This window comes from Coturnix japonica, chromosome 27, assembly GCF_054131305.1.
Source record: "Coturnix japonica strain WE chromosome 27, WE-NBRP24, whole genome shotgun sequence".
NCBI lineage: Eukaryota > Metazoa > Chordata > Aves > Galliformes > Phasianidae > Coturnix > Coturnix japonica.
The window spans coordinates 4,612,506-4,634,267 of NC_140689.1; the positions used below are offsets into that span (position 1 = coordinate 4,612,506).

Consider the following 21,762-nt stretch of genomic DNA (forward strand, 5'->3'; position numbering starts at 1 on the left):
GTTGCACCTTTGGATACATGGCGATAAATACTGTGTCCATACAACACCCTCATTGAATCAGAGCCTGCCACCTTCCCTACAACCAGGCAAAGGGTGCAAAGGAAGCTGAACTGCTGAACCAGGCACCAATGGGGCTTATGTGTTTGCATCAAAAGACAAAATACCAAGCAGAGAGCGTGGGAATCAGATGTTGTTTCTGAAGCAGAATTAAGATTAAAAAAATTGATTTCACAGTCTGACATCAACCCTCCTCCACCCCTCCCATTCCCCCCCCAGAGCACCCCTCCCTTCCTTCCCTCTTTGTTTAACAAAGACTTTGAATAAAATCATCATATCAATACTACAATTGCTGGCCTGGGATTATTATCGCCTCTTTGGGGTTCCTGGACAGGAGAGGTGCACCCCACTGATTTCAGCGGTCCTGCCTGGGTGGTGAGGTGACTTCTTGGGATGGCTGATAGGAAACTGTTACATAAAGGATGGGCTCTATGAAAGCTAAGGCACAGGTGTTGACTCCTGCTGTCTCGGTAATTTCGTGCACAGGCAGAGGCAAGGGAATTTAATTCTTGCTTTGGGGGGTCTCTTGAGTCTCAGGTGAGTCTTGGGACTCAGGTGAGTCTGGGAGCGCGCTGTTGCTGTATGGTACCCTGTGCACTTGATGAAATGCCAGCAGCACACCCCTAATAATCCGAGAATCAGAGCGAGGTACTCCAGAGGGAATGGGCCCTAAATCCAAGAATCGTGTGAGCTGAGCAGTTCGCAGCATCATTCTGGAGATAAGGGGAATAGGAGCTGCCAAGTACAAGGGAAAAGCATCCCCAGAATTGTGCCTGAAGATAAGCCCCTTGGGGAGAAGCTTCAGAATTGGAAAAATAATTCCAAAACTGGGGACAATGAAAAAGATGTTTAAATACTGTATACAAAAAGCCTAGAGAGCCACTAAAGGGAAAATCATTATTTTGACCAAAATAGGGGTCTGACAAAGATTGGGCTTGTCAGACTTTGAATTTATATGTAAACAGTAATACTCCTTTCTCTGAAAAAGAATTGGCTTATGACACTGAATGGGTGCAAGAAGTAACAGTTCCTCACAAGGAGTCAAAGTTCAAAAGAAAAAAAAAGCAGAAAGATCATAAATGGGATCCCTTAGATACATTCCCTCCCTTCCCCCCTCAACTCCCACAATTTCTAGAGCAATGCAAGCAGCAGCAACCCCTCCAGAGAAGGGGACTGGCTGAGCTGCTGATCCCATGCAGGGCCCCAGAGGGAGGATGCACTCTCAATTACCGAGGGAACTGGAACAGTGTAAACAGGACCTGGAGAGTTCTCCTTTCTCTAAAACTAACCTTACAAATACTTCACATTATCCTCTTAGGGAAGTCTCCTTAGGTCAAAGGAAAATAGGGCATGCTAAGCTGCCATTTTTACTAGCAGAGAAGTCAGGAGATTCAAGGAGGAAATTGATTCCTTAACTGGGGATCCCGTAAGAATAGCAGAGCAATTAAATCAATTACTACGACCTAATTTCTAATCATGGACAGAAATGATGCTTATCATGTGTAGAGAGTGGTTTTTTACAGTTAGTTAGCTGAGAAGGGTCGTAAACAAGGTGCAGTTAATCTAACAGTCATGCCACCTGCAAGGGCAGTGAGAATAACAAGATGCCCTGTGATGGTGAGAAACTAGCCATGGTTCTGGGAACTCAGCAAGGGAGTAGCTTTCAGGATGATAACAACAAGCTGTTAAGATACTCGGGGATGGTATGTAATTGGGAACCAATGATGAGCTCCACTTTTGCAATATGTATGAGCTAATTATCCATATTATAAAGGTACACGCAGCCAAGGAATAAATCAGATTAGTTGATCATATGTCAATGACAGGTGTGGTCGTCTGCTTTTCTCCCGCCGTTCTGCAACAAACATCTATATACAAATTTAAGAACACAACGGAGTAACTGTTACTGTTTATTAACAACCAGTTTTAATAATACGATGAAAGTATGTCCTGAGAAAGGGGAACAAACATGCTTCTTCAAGGTTTTTTAGCTGTTCTGGATCTCAGCCGTCGCTTGATGATCAGATGATCACTTTCCTTCTTTTGTTCCTCAGATTCCTGAAGAAAACATTTCAAAAGTTACTCATCTTTTCACACAAGACTGACAAGCTCTTCTTGACCCACGCAAACATATTTCTTCCCCTAAATGGATTTCAGAATGGCATTTGCTTATTATATTTTATTCAGAAAACTATGGGATACCGAGATCATTTTAATGCAGCTTAATCACAAGGAACAAATATGGAGAATGTACAAAATCCTGTTTATCTTAAAAAAGCACACACATCTGAGGAAAGCCTGAAGGCAGCTTTCATTTTGAAATACTTGTTTTCAAAAGAGTATTATAATACTTGTTTTGTGAAACATGAAGCGTTCAGAAAACATTTTTAGCCTCAATCCCTGTAGCTATGACTTGCCCAGAATTTCAGTTCTCGGTTCAGTTCCATGTTCTCAGAACTACAGTGAGAGAAGAAATTGTCTCATCTTCTTCATCCTCTAACAAAAAAAAAAACATTTTGGTTTCTGCCCCTATCATTCGTCAAATCATCAAAAAATTCAGAGGGATATTACAGTATGGGCAAATGGTCACTATGCTGAACAGAAAAAGGACTCTAATATAATTAAAAGATGCAGTTCCAACAGAGCAAGAATGTTCTTAGCACAATAGCTGCCGACAGAGTCATGAAACTGGCACATCAGATCCTTTGCAAGTTGGCTTAGACAGGAGATCATAGTTTAAGCATACCTAAAAAGCTGTCTAAGTTGTGCTCTAGAAAAGCGTGTAGTAGAATAATCCCACTCCAACACACTGAAATTATCTATGATTCCAAATTAGAAGACATCTCCGTGATTGCTACATCACCTACTTAGTAAACTGTAAGCCAGCCAAACACAGAGATCTTTGAGGACAAACTAAAACAGAACAGCAGGAATACCAACAAGAATGACTTGGTAGAATAAAGAAATACCTCAGTATTTTCAACCTCCCCCTGCAAATAGATGAAACCTCCAGTCTGTTTGGACTCCTTAGTAGTTTATTTTAAGCCAAGACTACAGTTTAATCGCTTACCGAAGAAGCAGGTATATCTAGAGGGCCAGAAACGACAGTGGAATACAGCTTCCTTTTGCATCGTTTTGGCTTGGTCTCTCCTTCTTCGAGACTTTCAGGTTCGTTTGATTTAGGAGAACTTACTGCTGACATCAGCTTCTTGGCTACAAGAAATTTGTTTTGATACATAAACCAATCAACTTACTGGTTTTGTGAGTCTTTAAATCAATGAATGCAAAAAAAGCTTCGTAACAAACTTGGTTTATAAATGACACGTAAAATTTAAGTGAAAATACTCAGAAATTGTATTTGTTCATCGAGGTTCTTTATTGCTTCTATAGCTGAAACAGTTTATAGCTTCAGGTACGGCAGCTTAAAGCACGCATTAAAATGGAGTATGAAAGACAATCATGGCTCAGAAGTCGCTGGAAGTCAGAAACTTCAGCAGGAGTTAAACAACAGGCCTAACTTTCGTGCTGACAGAAGCACAAGACAGAACCAACTTTCTCTGTATACTTGTAGGTTTTCACAAATGTAATAATGAATCTCTGAAGAGGCGAATAAATGCATTTACTTCATAAATCAAAGGACAACTTAACATGGCAGACAAGTCTAAGAACACATACATTAATAGCCTACAGCAGAAACAAGCCATTCTACAATGTCTAGAAAACATGGAATAAAACTTATTCTACACCAACCTTTAGAGTGTATAATAGAAGGAGAGCTTTGAATAAAATCTCCAACTTTTTGCAGTGTTTCATCCTTCTTTTTAGTCAGTCTTGAAGCATGTACTCGCTTTCTCAGGAAGTAGTCTTTTCCGGATTTCTGTTCAACAGAGATGTGAACATGTGAAACAAGAGCATTGTTTAAACTTCATTTTAGTTCAACATTATTTTAAGTTGACATTTTGAGCTTTACTACTGACACCTCTGTTCATTATGCTGATGATACCACAACGGCAAGTAATGTAGACAATTTTATACCCTTTAGGGAGTTGTCAAAATCTCAGCTATTTCAAGGCATACGTTTCTTAAAGTTTCTTAATAAGGCAGTAGTTTCTTTAAAAGTAGCTCCCAAGCTGTGGAGTTGTTTCTTACATAAGCTGTTCTAATTACATAAAATAAATAAACATACAAAACAGAAGACAACAGATGAGAAAAATCTACTACTCATACTCTGACCATGCCAAGGATACTGCTATCACATGTGAACATCTGTTTTTAATAACTGCCATGCATATTAATGATATGAACCTTAGTTTAATACAAGGGCTTCACTTACAAAAGCACACGATAAAACACTAAAGCTTCTCTTCCCAACTATTCAGTGTGCAATATCCTTCCCTCCAAATCATTACACAGTACAGCCATTACACGCTCTGGGGACAGACTGACTTGCCCTTTGGTTAGCTTATGGAATTTAATAGGAAGAGCTCATAAGCATGTAAGATTCCCATTCAGGTATACACATAAGGATAAGACACTGCTTCTTTCGTGTGACCACACAATTACAGGAAGTCCCATGCTAACTTCAAAACTAGAACAAAAACCAACCATTTTCTCATCACTTGCAGAGGGTGAATTAAAAGCCATGACAGATTTTGTATTTTTCGTGTTCTCACTTTTCACAAAATCCTGGGAAAATAAGACAAGTTTCAGCCACGATTCTTTTGGAAAGAACAACTGATGTCACAAAAGTGAACACTTTAAACACTTTTGCTAATAGTAGGGAAGTATCTGCTAGTGGTAACTATTCCACTGTAAATCAAATAATAAATAAGCATTCAATTATAAAAACAGGACATTAAGATATCAGTATTAGACAGCTCATGATGTCTAAAAAGCTGATTTATGTCTACAGGTTTCAAAGAAAATACACAATGGAGTTAAGAGAAATTCCCTTCTCTTAAACCATTATCACTGAGCTTGGCTATTAGTTTTATTCATTAAAGCAGTTCATTGATTAAATTCTTCAACTACTTTACTGAGGTAGAAATAGCATTTTTTTAATGCTTAAATGAGAATGGTAAAAAGGCATCAGATATTTTGTTTTCAGTTGGGTCTAGGTCATACCTCATCCATGTCATCACTTCTTTTCTTTTTTGCCTTAGGCATTTTCACTCCTAAAGGTATCATGCTGCCGTGCTGCTTTATCTCCATCTTATCAGGTTGCAGAGGTGTCAGTGGGATTTCCAGCTCCGGTTCTGGGAACCGACTAGTTTTGCCATTTTCTGTGGACACTCCAGAAGAGTCGAGGACAGTTTCCAAATGCTCCTGATAGCACAGAAGAATTTTAAGTGCAAGTGTTAAGGTAGCCATGAGATTAAAAAGCTATAAAGCATCTGGAAAAGGATATGTAAGCATTCGATTTTCCTGCTGTAAGAACACTTGTAACAGAAGGAGTCTATTTCAGTTACAGCAGAGTTTTACCCCTCTTTCCTAGAACTTGTTACATTTAAAATTATTTCCAATCTATGATCACAAAAAAAGTTCTCCATGTTAAACTGAGCCTGATACTTTACAAGTCATTTTTTCTCAAGGGCACAGACAACTACACTTTTTTTTAATAGAGAATGGTGGTAGAACTGACACGATTTTCTTCATCTCAACTCTGCTGTGTCAGAACTGGGCAGGAACAGGAGCATTTGATTCAAGTGTTCGATTAACTTCCAGCTTAATCTTAGGGAATTTGCCCTTCCTCTTCTACACTAGAGATGTTATTTACATAAGTAAGGTCCAGCTGGCAAGGTGCAAGCCCAGTACAAGTCATTAAAGAACTCCATTGCTATCTTTTCCCTGGAGAGAATACAGACATTCAAGCAATGACACCGTACTTAAGCTGAAGGCTATCATGTACCTGCTCATGGTCAAATGGCAGCAAATGCACAGCTAAGTGACAGGGAAATGTCAGTATGCATTTCCCCAGCAGCACTTACTGTTCACAATCCACCCAATCCTGTTTTTCTCAACAGGAACAACAAAGTCAGAACTGAGATCCCCTGGACTCCTCCTTCTCTATGGCAGGAATTCAGCTAGCATATCAAAAATGAGTTCAGATGCTGGTTGAACACATGGAAGACAGGCTGCTGGGGACATCAGAAAATGGCAGATGGCTGCTTCTACTGCTGCTAGTAACTAGCAAACTCCAGTGTCCCAAACACAGACTAGCAGCTTTTACTACTTACACTGTTCCGACCCCCTGAGGGGAGTCTTCTTCCTCTCAAAAAGTTACCAAAGATTGTAGAAAGACAAAAAGTAGTCAGAGCCACTTTATCAGGCTCTGCTAAGAATCTGAATGGAGTATCACCACCCACTGTATTTCCAAGAATTAAGTTGGTTAATAAATACTTTGTTTTTAAAATATATGTAACTGCTATTTTATGAAAGTTAGCAATTAAAAACTTATATAGGAATGATTAACATCATCTGCTAACAAAACAATATCCAGAAATCCTGCAGAGGAAGAAAATAAGTTCAATTTGCTGTGCCCGTTTCAGTGGCTCCATGAATTTTTTCCAAGTAACTTATCTAATCATGAGCCACTTCATAAGCATTAACATGAGGAGAGTTTTCAACAGCACCTGACAAAAATTCATCACACAATTGTTTCAACAGCTTTTATTCCTATCAAAGGCTATAAAAACAGGTGATCTGATCACCTTGAAAGGGATAAATAAATTAAAACTTGGGAATTGTTGAACATGAGATCTTTTCCTACTCATTCCTTATCAAAAGCAATACAATCACAACATTTTCAGATCTGAAGTTTCATACTAACCTCAGATTCATTTAATGAAGTGAGGCTCCTAGTACATGGAGGTGACAAATAATTGTCTTCAGCTTTGCATCTTAATGGAATACTTTCTCCAGTTTTAGTTTTGCTTTGTTGTTTCCTAGGCTGTAAATATTTAAAAGGAGTAAAGATTAGGCTATGCATTAGACCTCCAAAATATCTCGAGTTTTCTAAAGTTACAGTGTAAAACCTCAAGCTCAGACGCCACATGAACATGTAAGCTGAAAGACAGCACAAGTGTGGGAAGGTAGTAACATCTATTCATTGTGTGATCTTCAGATACACACTACTGGGTCTCACTAACAGTCTCAGGCAGTATTCTGCCTCCAAAAGAGAGAAAGCGAGACATTATTTAGGGACAAAATCTGTAACGCTGGTCGTTTTGTCATCCATTCCCCCCATACTCTGCACGCTCACAACTGCTATGTTAGAACACCAAAGGCTAAACCTCTGCCTAATCTTCAGCATCCACATACGAATACATGGAAAACTGCATGGAAAAGTTCCATAATGTACAAAGAGAGATGGTGTTCTAGTAAATAAAATATTTTTGAGAAGATGAGAGCTCATGCTTGAGTGGAAGACAAAAAGAACCAACAAGTACTCATCACTGAATATGTAGTTAAAGGACTATATGCTAAGAACATTGATTCTAGCTCCAGTATCTCCTAGGAAAACAGAAGAACAAAAAGGGGTTAACAAGATGTTAAGTACTGACTTTCTATAAATATAATCATACCTTTTCATTTACAGAGTCATTCCTTCTACTACTTTCTTTTCTATTTGCTCATGTAACTGTTTCACAAGATCATCTTCCTGACTAGTGTGAGTTGTAATCTCACATAGCTTCATTACAAGTTGACGATTATGATTTTCAGCATTATTCAGTCCCGCCTTTAGGTTTTCATTGTCTTGAAGCAGTGCTTTGATGTGCTGACTTTTTTGTGAGGAAACATCAACAATACTTCTGCATACTTCCCAAATCCTTTCAAGACTATAGTTAAAGGAGAGGTCCTGCACAAGATCTGAGATGGAAGAAGTCTGTGACTGAATGCATGCAGAACTAATTTGAGATGTCCCTGGCTCATCTTTTTCACAGTCTGAGGAATCCTTTACACTGACAAAGTCAGTACCGATGGCGTGAAACTCTAAGTGACATTTGTATAATTCATCTAATTTGGTCCGCATTTCTTTTACTTGTGACACTTTATCAATTATACATTCTTTGGCAGCTTCTATGTTGTTAGTTAGTTGGGCATTTTTGTTTTCAAGTGTCATATTTATAGATTTCTGTTCATCCAGTTCAGAAGCAATTTCCCGATAGTCAGCTTGACCCTGCAGAATTTGTTCACGGAGGACATCAGCTGTTTCTTCAGAAAAAGAAAGCTCAATACGCAGGCTTGTTACCTGCTTACTGAAATCTTCTTTTTTATTTTTTTCTCTTCTGCATTGTTCTTCAAGCACAGTTAAATGATGTTCCAAGATTTCAGTTCTTTCCCTCAGTGCTAGTACTTCCTTTCGGTACGCGGAGCACTTTTGTTTCATGTGTTCAATTGTCTTTTGCTCTACAGTGTTCTTTTTCTTTCTCTCATTTACAACTACTGTAAAACAAACAAACAAACAAACCAAAAAAAAAGGGAAAAGGAATGTAGCTCAGATTGATTAAAATCATTATTACATAGCAGTTCACAACACCAAGTAGCAACTTCTAAGTGAAAAACTGTCGTAATATGCAAGCCATGCCCTCACATCACATAGTATTTGATACTAGTGAAGGAATTAAAGTTCTCTGGACACGTAATCAGGTGCCTCAGATTTCTATACAGAATTAACAGCAAAAGGTTTTCAGTCTGGAAGAACACTTTTACCATGGCACTACTCAAACCTTCCACTCCACACCAGCAGAAAATCTAATTAGATTTAAGAAACATGGGAACGAGATAGATAATTCACAGCTATATTCTTTCTATCTTCCGTGCTTCAGCAATCCCTATAAGGCAGCCAGGAATCACTCCATCTACATCTAAATGGTAGATAAACAGTTCTCTAAGAAATTTCATTCCAACTCACAGTCCTCTTACTTTCAAAAGAAAGATAAAACCCTGGACAAGTTGATCACTTAAGTGTTGATATCTGTCTCTCTTATTCAGTTGATCTCTAAACAAAATATGAGGATTCCTACTTCTGTCCACACTTACTCTTTTGCATATAAAGTTCACTCATAAAGTTGTACAAATTTGCAGATTCAAGTTTCCATAAATATTCCATTAGCTTGGGGCTGTTTTTTTCTTTAACTGGTGAGCAATTAGCTAAAATCACATGCATTTTCTTTCTATCAAAAGCGACTTCTGCTGTATTTCATCATTGCTTTAGAATCCAGTTACGTCCATTCCATAATATGCATACTTTAAGTATTAAAAAAAATAAATATAAGTCAAGACTTACTAGGGATTGGGTCACCACAACAATATATTCCATGGTGATTCTTGTACAGTCCTTTTATTACTACAACTACAGAAATGCAGAATTTTATAGTGCCCACGTGCAGCCTGCATTACATACAGATTCACATATACTGCATGGAAACAGCCTCTTAACTCATCTAAGGAGTTTTATATACAGCCCTCAACTGATTTAAAAGTCATACTGAAGTAACAGCAGTGGCGTATTCCACCCGAAACCAGGTTTTGGGTTTTGATTGCTGCTCCCAGCAACACTAGTGAGGGGAATATGATTTATAAGTAATCTAAACACTTTATGCTGAAAACAACAAGCAAGCACTAAAGCAAGATAAATAAGACTAGGGAGAAGATGTGTAATGTTCAGTCTAGAAGCTCCTTACAGAGGAAGTAGGGAAAAAGCATTATTACAGAGCATAGGAAACAAGACCTAAAAGCTCAGAGAATGGTGTAAATACCCTGAACTTGAAGCTGAGATAACCTAGCATCTCCTAAAACACTTTTGCTCGTGCTACTTATATAACTAATTCTACAAAAGAACCAGCACAACATACCTGTGCTCATTGTTCTACTGTGTATATTTAACATAGCTAAAGAATGTATATTAAGCGGTTTTTGAAATTGGACGGTATTAATACTCACAAATAGAAGAAAATTTTAACATGATTGAATACTCAGTACTTCTTAACAGAAAACTTCATGCTGACATTGTGACTATCAGCTACCCATTTTAATTCCTATGTGGAGCACTGCTGTCATTAATTTTTAAATGAGAGCTTTGGTCATATGATTAGAACAAACCCACTACTATTTGGAGTATGGAGGAGTCCACATCCCTCCCTCAGTCTCTGGTAAGATGCTTATATGTGATGCCATTCAGTGGTCACATTAGGATTCAATATTTATGCCAAATAAAGGCAGCAGGGACAAATCATCCAAGAACAGCATCTCATCCAAAGAAGGCCTTGACTTTCTCCCTTGCACATATTTTGCAAGAGGAATACAAGAAAGGAAGGGACTACAGCTAAGTTTTAGATTTTCCCTTCTACATTGTATATGCCTTCCGTAATTCTAGGAACACTGATGCTCAGCTGTGCCCAGAAGTGAAGTTAAATGCATCAGAGCTTATCCAAACCATTTTGCTCAAACATTGCCCATGAGCGAGCAATTAGCAGGTCGTCAACAATTTTGCTAGTTGCTTCAGGAAAAACAAAACAAACAAACAAAAAAAAGCACTTGAGCAGCTGATGCTACTCAGAAGATCAGCAACAGCAGTTGAAACAATCCTAAAGAAACTGCTTTAAAACTATTACCAAATCTGCAAGTGCATCAACAGATGAGGAAAAAGCAGCAAAAAGGAAAAAAATAGTGCAAAAAACTTTTATTCTTAAGCACTCAAAAATGAACAGCATAGGACCTTCTGAAAAAGGGATATTTACATAACAGTCACTTCTATTTACAGTTTAACACAGTGGCTTTTCTCCTTATACCATAAGGTAACGTGCTTCACAGCCTTTTGCTTCCTATCCGGAATAGGAAGCAATTTATTGTTTTGGAAGACACCCTGTTCAACGATGGAAGAAACTGTACCTTTCTTTGGAGGTGGCTCTTCCACAGTAGGCTTATCCTCGTCAGTACTGTGCTTTCTTCCCACTTCCAACTCAGTTTTATCTTGTTTCAGTGCTTTAACTGAAAGCACTGAAAATTGGCTACTTTCAGTTCCTTTATTAGTGTTCTCTTCTGCCGGTTCTGCTTTAATGGTAGTTAAATGGTAGGTAGTCTTTTCCTGTATTGATATAAGATCAGTTACATTGAAGCTTAACAAAAGGAGCACTTAAGTCTCAGTAATCTTCTGTAGGCAAATATTTACACAAAACCATACAGCTAAAATATTTACCCGGTGACTCTATAGACATCAGTTACAAATCTCAATAGCAGACAGAACAAGTACACCTTCAGATAATGACAAGTGCAATACTTGGTAGAGTATACAAGGGAAAGCAAGAGCCTAGCAGGTCACAGAGTAAAAGACTTGCACACAATCAAGAGTTTACCAGTTTATCAAAGAATTTCCTGTTTCCAAGAAGTCAACAAAATTACAAACATGGTCAAAGAGCAAATGGTCAGCTCTCATACAGGTTCATCACATCACACTTCTGCTAAGCTGCTAAAATCACTTTCATCGTGACAGATATAATCCAACCTTAAAGCTTAGTCAGCTCTGTCACGCATATTTTAGATTGTGTCCTTGACCACAAGTGAAGCTTCCTTACTTACAAGATGACGATTGTTAAGCCATGCTGGCACTGCCAAGGACTGATTATTCATCTTTAGTAACTTATGAAAAGAAAAGCCTCAGAAGTGTTCAGGCCACACAATCTCACAGATAGAGTTGGAGCCTTGTTCTTGGAAGAAGTAATAGGTGAGGACATGACTACTCATCACAGTCAGCTTTAATACCATGGAAATACTAAGTTGCAGTGATGCAGACAGTCAAAGATTAAGAAGGGTCAAGTTGCTAAGCTTACAAGGTTAGAGATCTGAGTGACAGAATTAACTATAAATGTTTTCAGAGCTACTTCAGGCTACCAAACATCAAAAAATGAACAAAACCACCAGAAGTGGTATGCACACATACTTAATCAAGCTAGTCTTCACATATTCAGTAGCTCGCAGTACATTAGTCAGGATAAAGTTTTATGGACTGCATAGAACGTGGAGATATCCTGACCATTCCTACTCGTACTTCCAACTCTACTCAACATACTTTTACTGTTGCTCTTCCTCTGATGTAGGAGTGTGAGGAAGGAGTTAGTGGAACACACTGATATTTTTGTTGTTTGTGTTAACAACAACTACCTTCAGATAAATTTGAATTGTTTACAATTTCAAGCGAGTACCAGCTACATACAGAAAATCAGTTTTCCAAAAATGTGTTGATTACAAGCATAGAATTAGTGTTTTTCTTTTTTTGTATGAGGATACGGAGATGTGTAAAACTCACATAATCTTTTACTTTTTCTTCTAAATGAGATTTTAAGTCTTGTAGCTCTGTAATAATGTCATCTTTCTGCACCACAATGTCCATTAGCTCTCGAATCCTTTCATTTTGTGCATTCATTTTCTTGGAAATAAAAAATAAAAAAAATTCAGTCATCAGTTTCTAATGTAGTGTTAAGTAGCTGAATTACACAATGCATTAAAGGCAAATTCAGTTAAGCTAAGCTCAGTAAGAAATCTATTAATGGAGCCTACTGGAATAGCATTTTAAGCTACCACAAGTTGGTATTAAAACAATTTTACACAACATCTTCTTGATAAAGTTACCTCAGTTGCTTCTTTAAGTTGCTCAACAGACTCATCCAATTTAATCATCTGCATTTCAAAGTCTGTAACACACAGAAAAGGTTGTATTACATAAGTAGCCAATAGATAGTTTATTAAGTAATCAATTTTTCCAGATATTCTAATGTTTAGGTAGCTTTTGAACAGATTAATTAATTTGCATGTGGTCTTCACTTATTGGGAGTGATTCAAAAGTTTTCTATATTTCTTGGAACGAAAACATTGCATCAACAAGACATAAAGAAGAGTAGAGATTACAATATAAAAGTAAAAATCAAGATATAGACATTTAACCCCATACTTACAAAAGCATAAAGCTGCTAGTTGCAGTTTAAAGGAGAGGGGGGAAAAAAGAAAAGAAATAACCAAAAACCGTGGAATTGCTGAACCTGAATATACACAAGGAACAAACTATCACTTATCTACAGGCTATGGTTCCAAAGGTAGAACATCTCCTCTAATTCCTACTCAAACTGGTTATTTCTCTTTTAGATTAATGAACTATTTCTGTCTTCTACCTTTCACATCGCATAACTCACCTTTGTTCTTCTGCATCAGCTCTTCTTCAGTTTTAAGTAGTTTGGTGTTTTTCTCTGTTAGCTCTTCTTTGGTCTCCATCAGTTCAAAGTTAGTTTTCTCCAGCTGCTTTTCAAACCAGCCAATATCTTCCTTCGGGTCCCCCAGGGATACAATGGAACTATGTGCTGCCTCAGCTTGCTCTTTAATATCCATGACATCATAATGCACAGAATCAAGAATGCCCTCAGGATCAACACAGGTGTCAGGCACTATGCTATGTTCTCCACCCTGAAACGTAATTTATAATCAGTTAAAACTGGTGAATAGCTGACTACATAATAGCTGTTATTTCTACAGATAGTCTGGATAGCCACTATGAAGACAGCCATACAAGAAGTTTTTAATTTCAGCTTCAAAACCCACCTCACAAATTCACATACAACATGACATTTCATTAGTTCCTCTTTTATGATGCTCCAAAAATATTGGACCATGTTTAAGCTAGCCTATTTTTCCTATGAAGTTATAGGAATGTATAATAGATTGAAAGCATGGTTAGCAACGCTTATTTGGTATTTGCATGCAGCTCCAGAGGGAGCAACTAATGCAACCAATAGTACGGATATGGTGGTTTTTGAGCGTGCTTTTCCTTTTTTCTTTGCATCTTTTAAGCAGTCTTCGACTGACCAGTTGTCCCAGTGGACCACACTGTCAGTCGTATTAATCTCCCTCAATTTGCTGTTGGTTATTGTAGTGATCTCACTCGGTATCTGGATTTATAACCTCAGGAGGAAGTCTTCCTTAGAGTCAGAGAATAGTGAGTGGCAGGGAGTGTGGAGAAACTTTGGAGAGACTTTTAGAGGACAGACATCTTTAGTGTCATGGAGCTTTACTCCTGAACACTTAAAGAATCCTGAGAGTTTGACTGCATATTTGAGACAGGAATGTTGTGGCTCAGGCAGATCTAAGGAGGCACAAATGACTTGGGGTCTAGCTAATGCTTATCAGGCCTTATTCAATACCATTCCTGAGAGGGAAGATTTTGAGGTTGAGAGAGAGAGTCTCAGGGCTGAGAATGAGAGTATCCAATCCAAACTCAACACTCTCCAGTCCAAGCATAACGTCCTCCGGTTCGGGTACAACACTCTTCAGTCCAACTACAACAGCCTCCAGACTGAGCTCGGTGCTGTCCAGTTCGAGCGGAACGCTCTCCGAGACCAGCTATGTGCCCTCCGGGGTGAGCTGAATGTATTTAACCAACTACCAGGGTCACATGTAGTCCAATTTGACCAGACATTGGGGGCACATGTAGTCCAATTTGGCCAGCCACCGGAGGCGCATGTAGTCCAATTTGACCAGCCACCGGGGGCACATGTAGTTCAATCTGACCAGCCACCAGGGGCACATGTAGTCCAATTGGAACAACCATCGGGGACACCAGATACAATGTTGGTTGCCCCTGTAAGAGGGCGAAAGACAAAACAAGTTTCAACTCAGAGAAAATGCAGGGGGAGCCGGGGGAGCCGGGGGAGCCGGGGGAGCCGGGGGAGCCGGGGGAGCCAGAGGAGCCGGGGGAGCCAGAGGAGCAGGGGGAGCCAGAGGAGCAGGGGGAGCCAGAGCAGTATAAGAAGATGTTAGAGGAGCAGAAGAAGTTTCAGGAGAAGAGGAAGTTAGGAGAGAGGAAAAAGAAGGAGGGTTACCTGGAGGAAATAACACAAGGGTCGGGGTCAGAGTCTGAAGAGGAGCCAAAAGCTAGATTTTCTTTATGAGAATTTCTCGAGTCCAAACTTATAGATGGGGCAGCCTCATCAACACCCAAGGCCAACCCCCGGGACGTTGGAGTCGAGCATATAGAGGGTCTGAGGAGTGCTACACTCCAACTGAGAAGGAGATCTTAGCCATGTACGAGGGGGTTTGGGCTGCTTCTGAAGTAGTTGGGACAGAGGTTCAGCTCCTTCTAGCACCTCGCTTGCCTGTGGCCCCCCTGTCACGGACACAGGTAGATTTTTGTTTAAACCGTGACAACTACCCAGAATGCAGCATAAGGGAATTTTTGCCTAGAACTCTGGAGGACTATTTGTAACTCAGAAAGGTCAGAGATAGAAAGTTCACACTGATTTCTGGGTCACCAGCCTCACCGTACATCAGCATTTTTGGTTTTTAAATGATACATAAAGTTCTCAATGGCACTGCTCTAGTCGGTAGTTCTTTCCCTTTCCATGCAGCTCGCTCTGTGCATGGCTTGTGAACCGCTATTCAGGCCAGACAGCTGCAGCCCCAAAGACCTGCCATAAATGTACAAATTCTACCAGGATAATGTCTTGGTAGTGGAGAAACAGGATGCGCAGTCATATGGCTCTCACACATACCTTGTACAACCAGCTTGGCTCTGGACTGGGCATCACCAATGTCACAGGTGTACACGTCACTGTCACTTTTCTCCAGATTTTTTATGCTCAGCTGCAGGTCTCGTCCTTTCTGTGCCCTCTTGTATTTCCTGGCAGGCCTGAGCTCAGCAATGCCTTTCCTCCATATGACGAAGGATGCGGCTTTCTCGCTCTGACATGTAAAAAGTGCACTTCCACTTTCTTCAATTTTCACATCTGAAAGTTCCTTGATAAAGTAATTAGGTTTTTCTGGAAGGAAAAAAAAAAGGATGAGGGTGTAGGACAAAGGGATTTGTTACCCCAACAAGTCCCAAGCATACAGAGGTGTCCTGAATCTCCTTTGCCCTCATTTCAGAATATCACATAGAGATGCAAAGAGTCTAAGAAGACCACAGAGTCCACCCATTTACATAGGTTTGATAATTCCAGTAGATATCTGGAAAGTTCAATACCATTATACATGCGCTGGTAGGATCTCATCTGATCAACTGCATATAGTTTTGATTACACATATTCAATAGAGACTAATTCAGATTGCCATCTTTTCTTGGCTTACTAACACCCAAGATCATAGAATCATAGAATGATCACAGAATCATAGAGTGGCCTGAGTAGAAAAGGACCTCAAAGAGCATCTAGTTTCAAACCCCCTGCCAAGGGGTCACCAACCACCAGACCAGGCTGCCCAGATCCACATCACACTGGAGAATCATTCAGTTTCCAGATTATTTTAAGGAAAAGATTTTAATCCATCATATTTTCTGAAAACTAAGAATTGATCCTGCTCAAGGAAACAGAAGAGAAAAACATCACCCACAGGCTGCAGATATTTACCTCGACTTCTCTACATGCCATCCCCAGTGTGCTTTTCAACTCACCTTGCACAGTGACCCTGGCTTTTGTTATGGAGTCCTCTGTCTCACAGGTGTACTCCCCACTGTCCTTGGCAGTAGAGTCATGGATGATCAGAATGGCCCCAGTTCCCTCCTGCTGCAAGTTGTACTTCTGGCTTTTTCTGATTGCTTTGCCATCCTTGTACCACCTGATGTTCAAATCCGGTTTTGACAGCTCACAGCTCAGGCTGATGTCCTGCCCTGCTGCTGCTGTCTTATCCTCCAGCTGTTTTGAAACCTCAGTAGGTTTTCCTGGAAGAAAACATGCTTTTTGAGTAACATACACTTAGGGTAGGATGCCTCTCTCAAAATACATGCATCTACATGCTGGAGATAAGTTAGAGAGGCACTTGCAACAGACGCCATCCTACAGCCAGCAGTAATCTGCAAAGTACAGACAATAGAATTCCAGGCAGCATTTATTCTCTCTTAAATCTACCCAATTGATGATGATGAACCATGTCTGAAAACTGCCTCTTTCTTCTCTCCACTCATCACACTGGGAGCCTCGGATGATGCTCTCAGATGCACACGTTCTAGATAGGAATTTGTTGTACAGCTAGATGGTGTGAAGGCCATCCCTTCAGCTTATACTTAGAGGATATTTGCTCCCACAGTTCCCTCAACAGATCATTCCTGATTTACTGTTAATGGAACAAGCTGTAGTGAGATGCCCATTTCCAACACTACCCCAGTGTTTTGGGTAGTTCTCACATTTGTGTAAAATGTTTCCTCCTTTTACTTATTTTTAAGAGAAATTCTCAGTGCTTCGAGGTTCAAGTAGAAGGTTGCTATTCACTTTAACCATATTATGAGTTAGCTCTCACGACAATCTTATCAGAAGACAGTTGAAGGAATCAGACCCCAGAATCTCTCCCATCTCATTACCTTTCACAGACAGAGAGGCTTTGGAGGTTAGACCACGGGCAGTAAAAACGACTTCCCCAGCGTCAGTAGGAGTCACACTTTTGATAATGAGAGTATATTTCCGACTCACGTTAGAAGCTTTAAATCGCCCACCACTTTCCACTCTGCTTCCATTCAGTGTCCAGTTGAACTCATCAATGCTTTCATGGGACAGAATGCATTCAAAAGTACAATCTTCTCCCTCCTGGATTTCAGTGTTTTTCAGCTGTTTGGTAATGCCACTATTCAGCTCCGGAAGGTAAGAGATACGTTACTATGAGGTTTATATGGAGAAAAGGCATTTGTGACTGACATGAGTAGCAGTACTGGTGTTTTAACTCAGGATTTGCAGAACATGGCTGTGTTCCTCACTGATGTATTCTCTAAGACATTCTCCACTCAGAATTACCAGAAAGCTATAAAAAAAAAAGAGATGTGAATCTCTTGTCTTTGCTCTGGAAGAACTACAAGGCGAGCAGTTCAGTCCATGGAGCAAAATGAAGATTCAATGAGCTACAGAGGGAACAACCTAACAGAGAGGACAACTCTAGGATGCTGCGTGAGAAAAAGGGTTTTGCCTACGACAAGACATTAAATGTTTCTATTAGCTAATTTGTTACCATCCTAACCCTACTGGTATTCAAACCATTTCTCCATTTTAGGGATGTTTAGAAAGGAAATATTTCCAGGACATTCTTGATGTGTTTGGTGATTTTCATGGCAAAATGAGATACATTCACATCAAAAGCAATGGGAATTTTCCAGACATCACTGTGCTAAATTGCAGTAATACACTTCTATTGTAGAAACTATTAAGGCTCGTGCGGGAATAGGTGTAAGACATAGTGACCACACTGAATGTGCTTTCAGCACTCCTTTACTTTCCCCAGTACTTAGCCTGAATGCCGACCTTTGATTTGGCAACATCAGTGCCAATATCACAGGTATAGAAACCTGCATCTGAATTCTCGAGGTCATGGATAAGGAAGGGGACATAGGGTCTTCCCAGACTGTACCAGCTCATACTTGTTGCCAGAAGGGAGCACAACACAGTCCTTCTTCCACACTGGTTTGACCTTCTCTTTAGAGACTTCGCATTCCAATTTAATCACACCCCGCTCCTCACCAAAAACATCATCCAAGGACTTCACGAAGACAGCAGGCTTCTCTGCAATTAAAAAGGCAAAACAGAACAATGTGATACAGAAGTTGAGACATTTCCAGTTGCTATCAGATTTTTAAAGAGGGATAAATAAATCTTTACCAGTACTGACGACACCAATATAGAACCTAAAGTGGTTTCATGTGTGTTGACTGAATGCACTTTATGGAATTCTGAACTAATCAGAAGGAGAATACAGGGAACAGGATGGACAGCCTGCATTGCCGTGGGTGGGACTGATTTCATATGAAGTAATTGGGATGCAGCTCTTCTAAAGCTGGAGAGCTGGCATTGCCCTCACATGGAGCAGCGCTCATACAGCAGGCCACAGGATTAAGAGGATAAGCTGCTGAACACTTTTGCTTTTCCTGTTTTATTGACTCCTTTTATCTATCTTCTATTTCACACATCAGATGTTTATACTGGGGGAAAAACTTCCACCAAATGCAAAAGAAAGGAGAAAGAGAAAATCCTTCAAACTCTGAGCGCATAGAGTAAAAGAGCTTAATTGCTGGGGAGAGCAGATTAGAATCACAGTACCCTTAGAATTGGAAGAGACCCTTCAAGGCCATCTAGCCCAGCTCCCCTGCAATAAAAAGGGACATTCACAGCTAGATCAGGTTGCTCACAGCCTGGTCATTAGTCATCCCAGAGGCAAAACACACACTGAATGATCTCTCCCTGCAGTCATAAATCCTTAATTCCATAAATCACTGGAAGTAAGCCCCTCATGACTTTGGTGGCTATCTGAGCCCCAGAGAGGTGAGCTTTAGAAGCAGGACTGCTGCACAATAGAATGAACTGGAGCTCCTTAGCATCTCTTACATCCAGGAGGGGTGTGATCAGACCCACCTATCACCTTCAGGTGCGCTTTCTGACACCTTGTCTGACTTCACTGTCACTGTGCCAGCATCCTCAGGCTTAACCTGCTTCATTGTCAGTGTGCAGCAATTGCCAACGTTCTTGATGTCATTGTAAGTGTTGGTGTAAAGGAGGTTGCCATTCAGGAACCATTCCACGTCCTCGTCATCATGGGACAGCTCGCAGGAGAAGACAGCAGAGCTCTCTTCTTCAATTCCACATCCTGCAGGTGCTTCGTTACTTCTACATTGCGGGCTGTGGGGAAACAAGGTGAACTGTTACCACTGTTACTATAAATCATACTGGGATGTGGTAGAATGGTTGGACTAGATGATCTTTGTGTAATCTTCTCAGTGAAGATTATACATTTATAAAGTTAGCAGGAAAGAACGGCAGAAATCAACCTCAAGAAGAGAAATCTGAGGTGAAATAGGACATGGAAGAGGCCACCCTCCCTGCTCATACCTTCAGCTGTCAGCGTGGCCTCAGTCTCTGCAATTCCTGCCTTGCACTTGTACACACCAGCATCATCGGGCTTCAGCTTCAGAATCTTGAGCTCTGCTGAATGCTTATCCCTCTTGATCTTGTACTTCTCAGAGGGCTTGATGAGTGTGTGGCCTTTGAACCATTTCACAACCTTTGGAGAAGGCCTGAAGTCACAGGACAGGATGACAGAATGACGTTCCAAAGCTGTCTTGTCCTCCAACTTCCTGGTGATTTCTATATGGTAATCTGCAAAGCAGGGGTGGAAGAGAAGAAAGGATGAGGACAATTGGAAGAAGAGGAAAGTCTCTTGCGTGTATTCCATTCCAATTAATGTCAAGTTCACAATGGTTCTCTGAACCACTCTAAAGATAAAACAAACAATTGTCTATAGGGAATGCCACTGACTACATTTCTATAAAGTAATACTGTATATTATCTACCAAATGCAAGGTCCAGCTCTTGTTCTGTGCTTATTAAATTGCTCCCAATTGTTGAGGCTTTTATTCAAATAAGAGTGAGTTGAAAATATAACAAGTACTTTAGGGTGTGAATGGAGACTCTTATGCTGGGGACAACAGCAGATAAAAAGCCTGCAAGTTTCTTTCAGATGAAATCAATGACAAACTGCATCAAATTTAGGTGCTACCAAACTTAACCTTGTCTAGTTCAGAAATACAATTAATTTCACCTGATTTGACTTCTTTGGTATAGCCAAGGACAAAACCTCATCTCTGTAGATCTGAATAGTAAGCACATCACAGCTATTCAAACAGATCTTTTACTGAGATGCAGCTGTCTCATTTAGTGTCCAACGACTTTGAACTGGAAATGGAGCAGATCCTCCAGACACACACACAATATTTCAAAGACCCCAGTGAAGGAAGGCTGTACGTTAATTAATTCTTCATCTTCATGATGTAAACCAAGCCAGGATATGTTACCTCTGACAAGCAGATTGGCTGTGGATTTGGATTTGCCAATTGAGAACTGAATGGTGCTTGTCATATCAGTGGTGGTTTTCGCTATGGTCAGCTGGTGGATGGTGCCTTCTTGCTGCATAATCAAGTTTCTGCCAGCCTGTAAGAGTTCCCCACGTAGGAATACCACTTGGGAGGTTTCACAGAAGGAATGGATGTCTCACATTCAAATTTGGCTTCTTCAGGCTCAGTCACATCGTCATCACACAGCTCCTTTACAATATTAACTGATTGCTCTTTAAGAAGGATGGAACAAGAGAAAGCAGAGATTTAGAAGGAATGTAAAAAACCCTTACATTATCACCCCACTTACTCACATCAGCATTACTGCACATGAACACTACACCTACCAGCTCAGAATGCCTTGAAACATCATTAAAAAATAATAGAAAGAAAAGAATGTTGTTAAGAAGTCAGACAATAAGATTGACAACCTGAAAAGAGCCCAGATCTTCTGATTCCCAGTCCAACATCTAAATCAAACCATGACCTTCCCATCCCAATATCAAACTCCTCACATAACGAAATGGAATAGAGGTTGAATGAAACACGGACATTGATAATTACTTTGGTTAAATACAGCAACATAGCTCTGAACAACAAGTTTTCACCTAGTAAAGGTCTCTGTAGCTCAAATGTAATGACTCTACTTAAGAGAAATTCATTTTCCAGGAAGTTCTTGCCCTTATAATGGTAACAGTGGCAAAGCTGGGGACTGAACTCTTGAGTAGTGTGCTAACTCAAATGTCTCCCTTTTCTTTATCACACTTAACATCATATATATACCCTAACATTGTATACATTTTAAAAAAAACCAAAACCCTGTGCTCTTTTCAAACAGCAAGAGAAAATGAAGAAAAAGTCAA

At 40.0% G+C, this 21,762-nt stretch overlaps 1 protein-coding gene and 1 long non-coding RNA gene across 4 annotated transcripts in view; one reads left to right on the top strand and one right to left on the bottom strand.

The window, feature by feature from the left end:
- The window catches only part of LOC146756367 (uncharacterized), a 499,728-nt gene that overhangs the window by 94,186 nt on the left and 383,780 nt on the right, over positions 1–21,762 (top strand). The gene's annotated exons all lie outside the window — the stretch shown is intronic.
- Positions 1,985–12,745, bottom strand: LOC146756369 (kinesin-like protein KIF20B). Of its 3 annotated transcripts, XM_085524428.1 has the most exons (9): positions 12,688–12,745; positions 12,365–12,484; positions 10,951–11,146; positions 7,641–8,502; positions 6,887–7,006; positions 4,663–4,743; positions 3,808–3,934; positions 3,128–3,270; positions 1,985–2,115 (listed from the first exon to the last, which is right to left on the bottom strand). In XM_085524428.1, exons 1-4 carry the CDS (start codon positions 12,739–12,741, stop codon positions 7,649–7,651), a joined length of 1,224 nt encoding a protein of 407 aa, XP_085380554.1. In that variant the 5' UTR covers positions 12,742–12,745; the 3' UTR covers positions 1,985–2,115; positions 3,128–3,270; positions 3,808–3,934; positions 4,663–4,743; positions 6,887–7,006; positions 7,641–7,648. The 3 variants fall into 3 exon arrangements, with proteins under 3 accessions (XP_085380554.1, XP_085380556.1, XP_085380555.1); XM_085524430.1 differs by lacking the exon at positions 4,663–4,743; XM_085524429.1 differs by lacking the exons at positions 1,985–2,115; positions 3,128–3,270; positions 3,808–3,934; positions 4,663–4,743 and adding an exon at positions 5,222–5,382.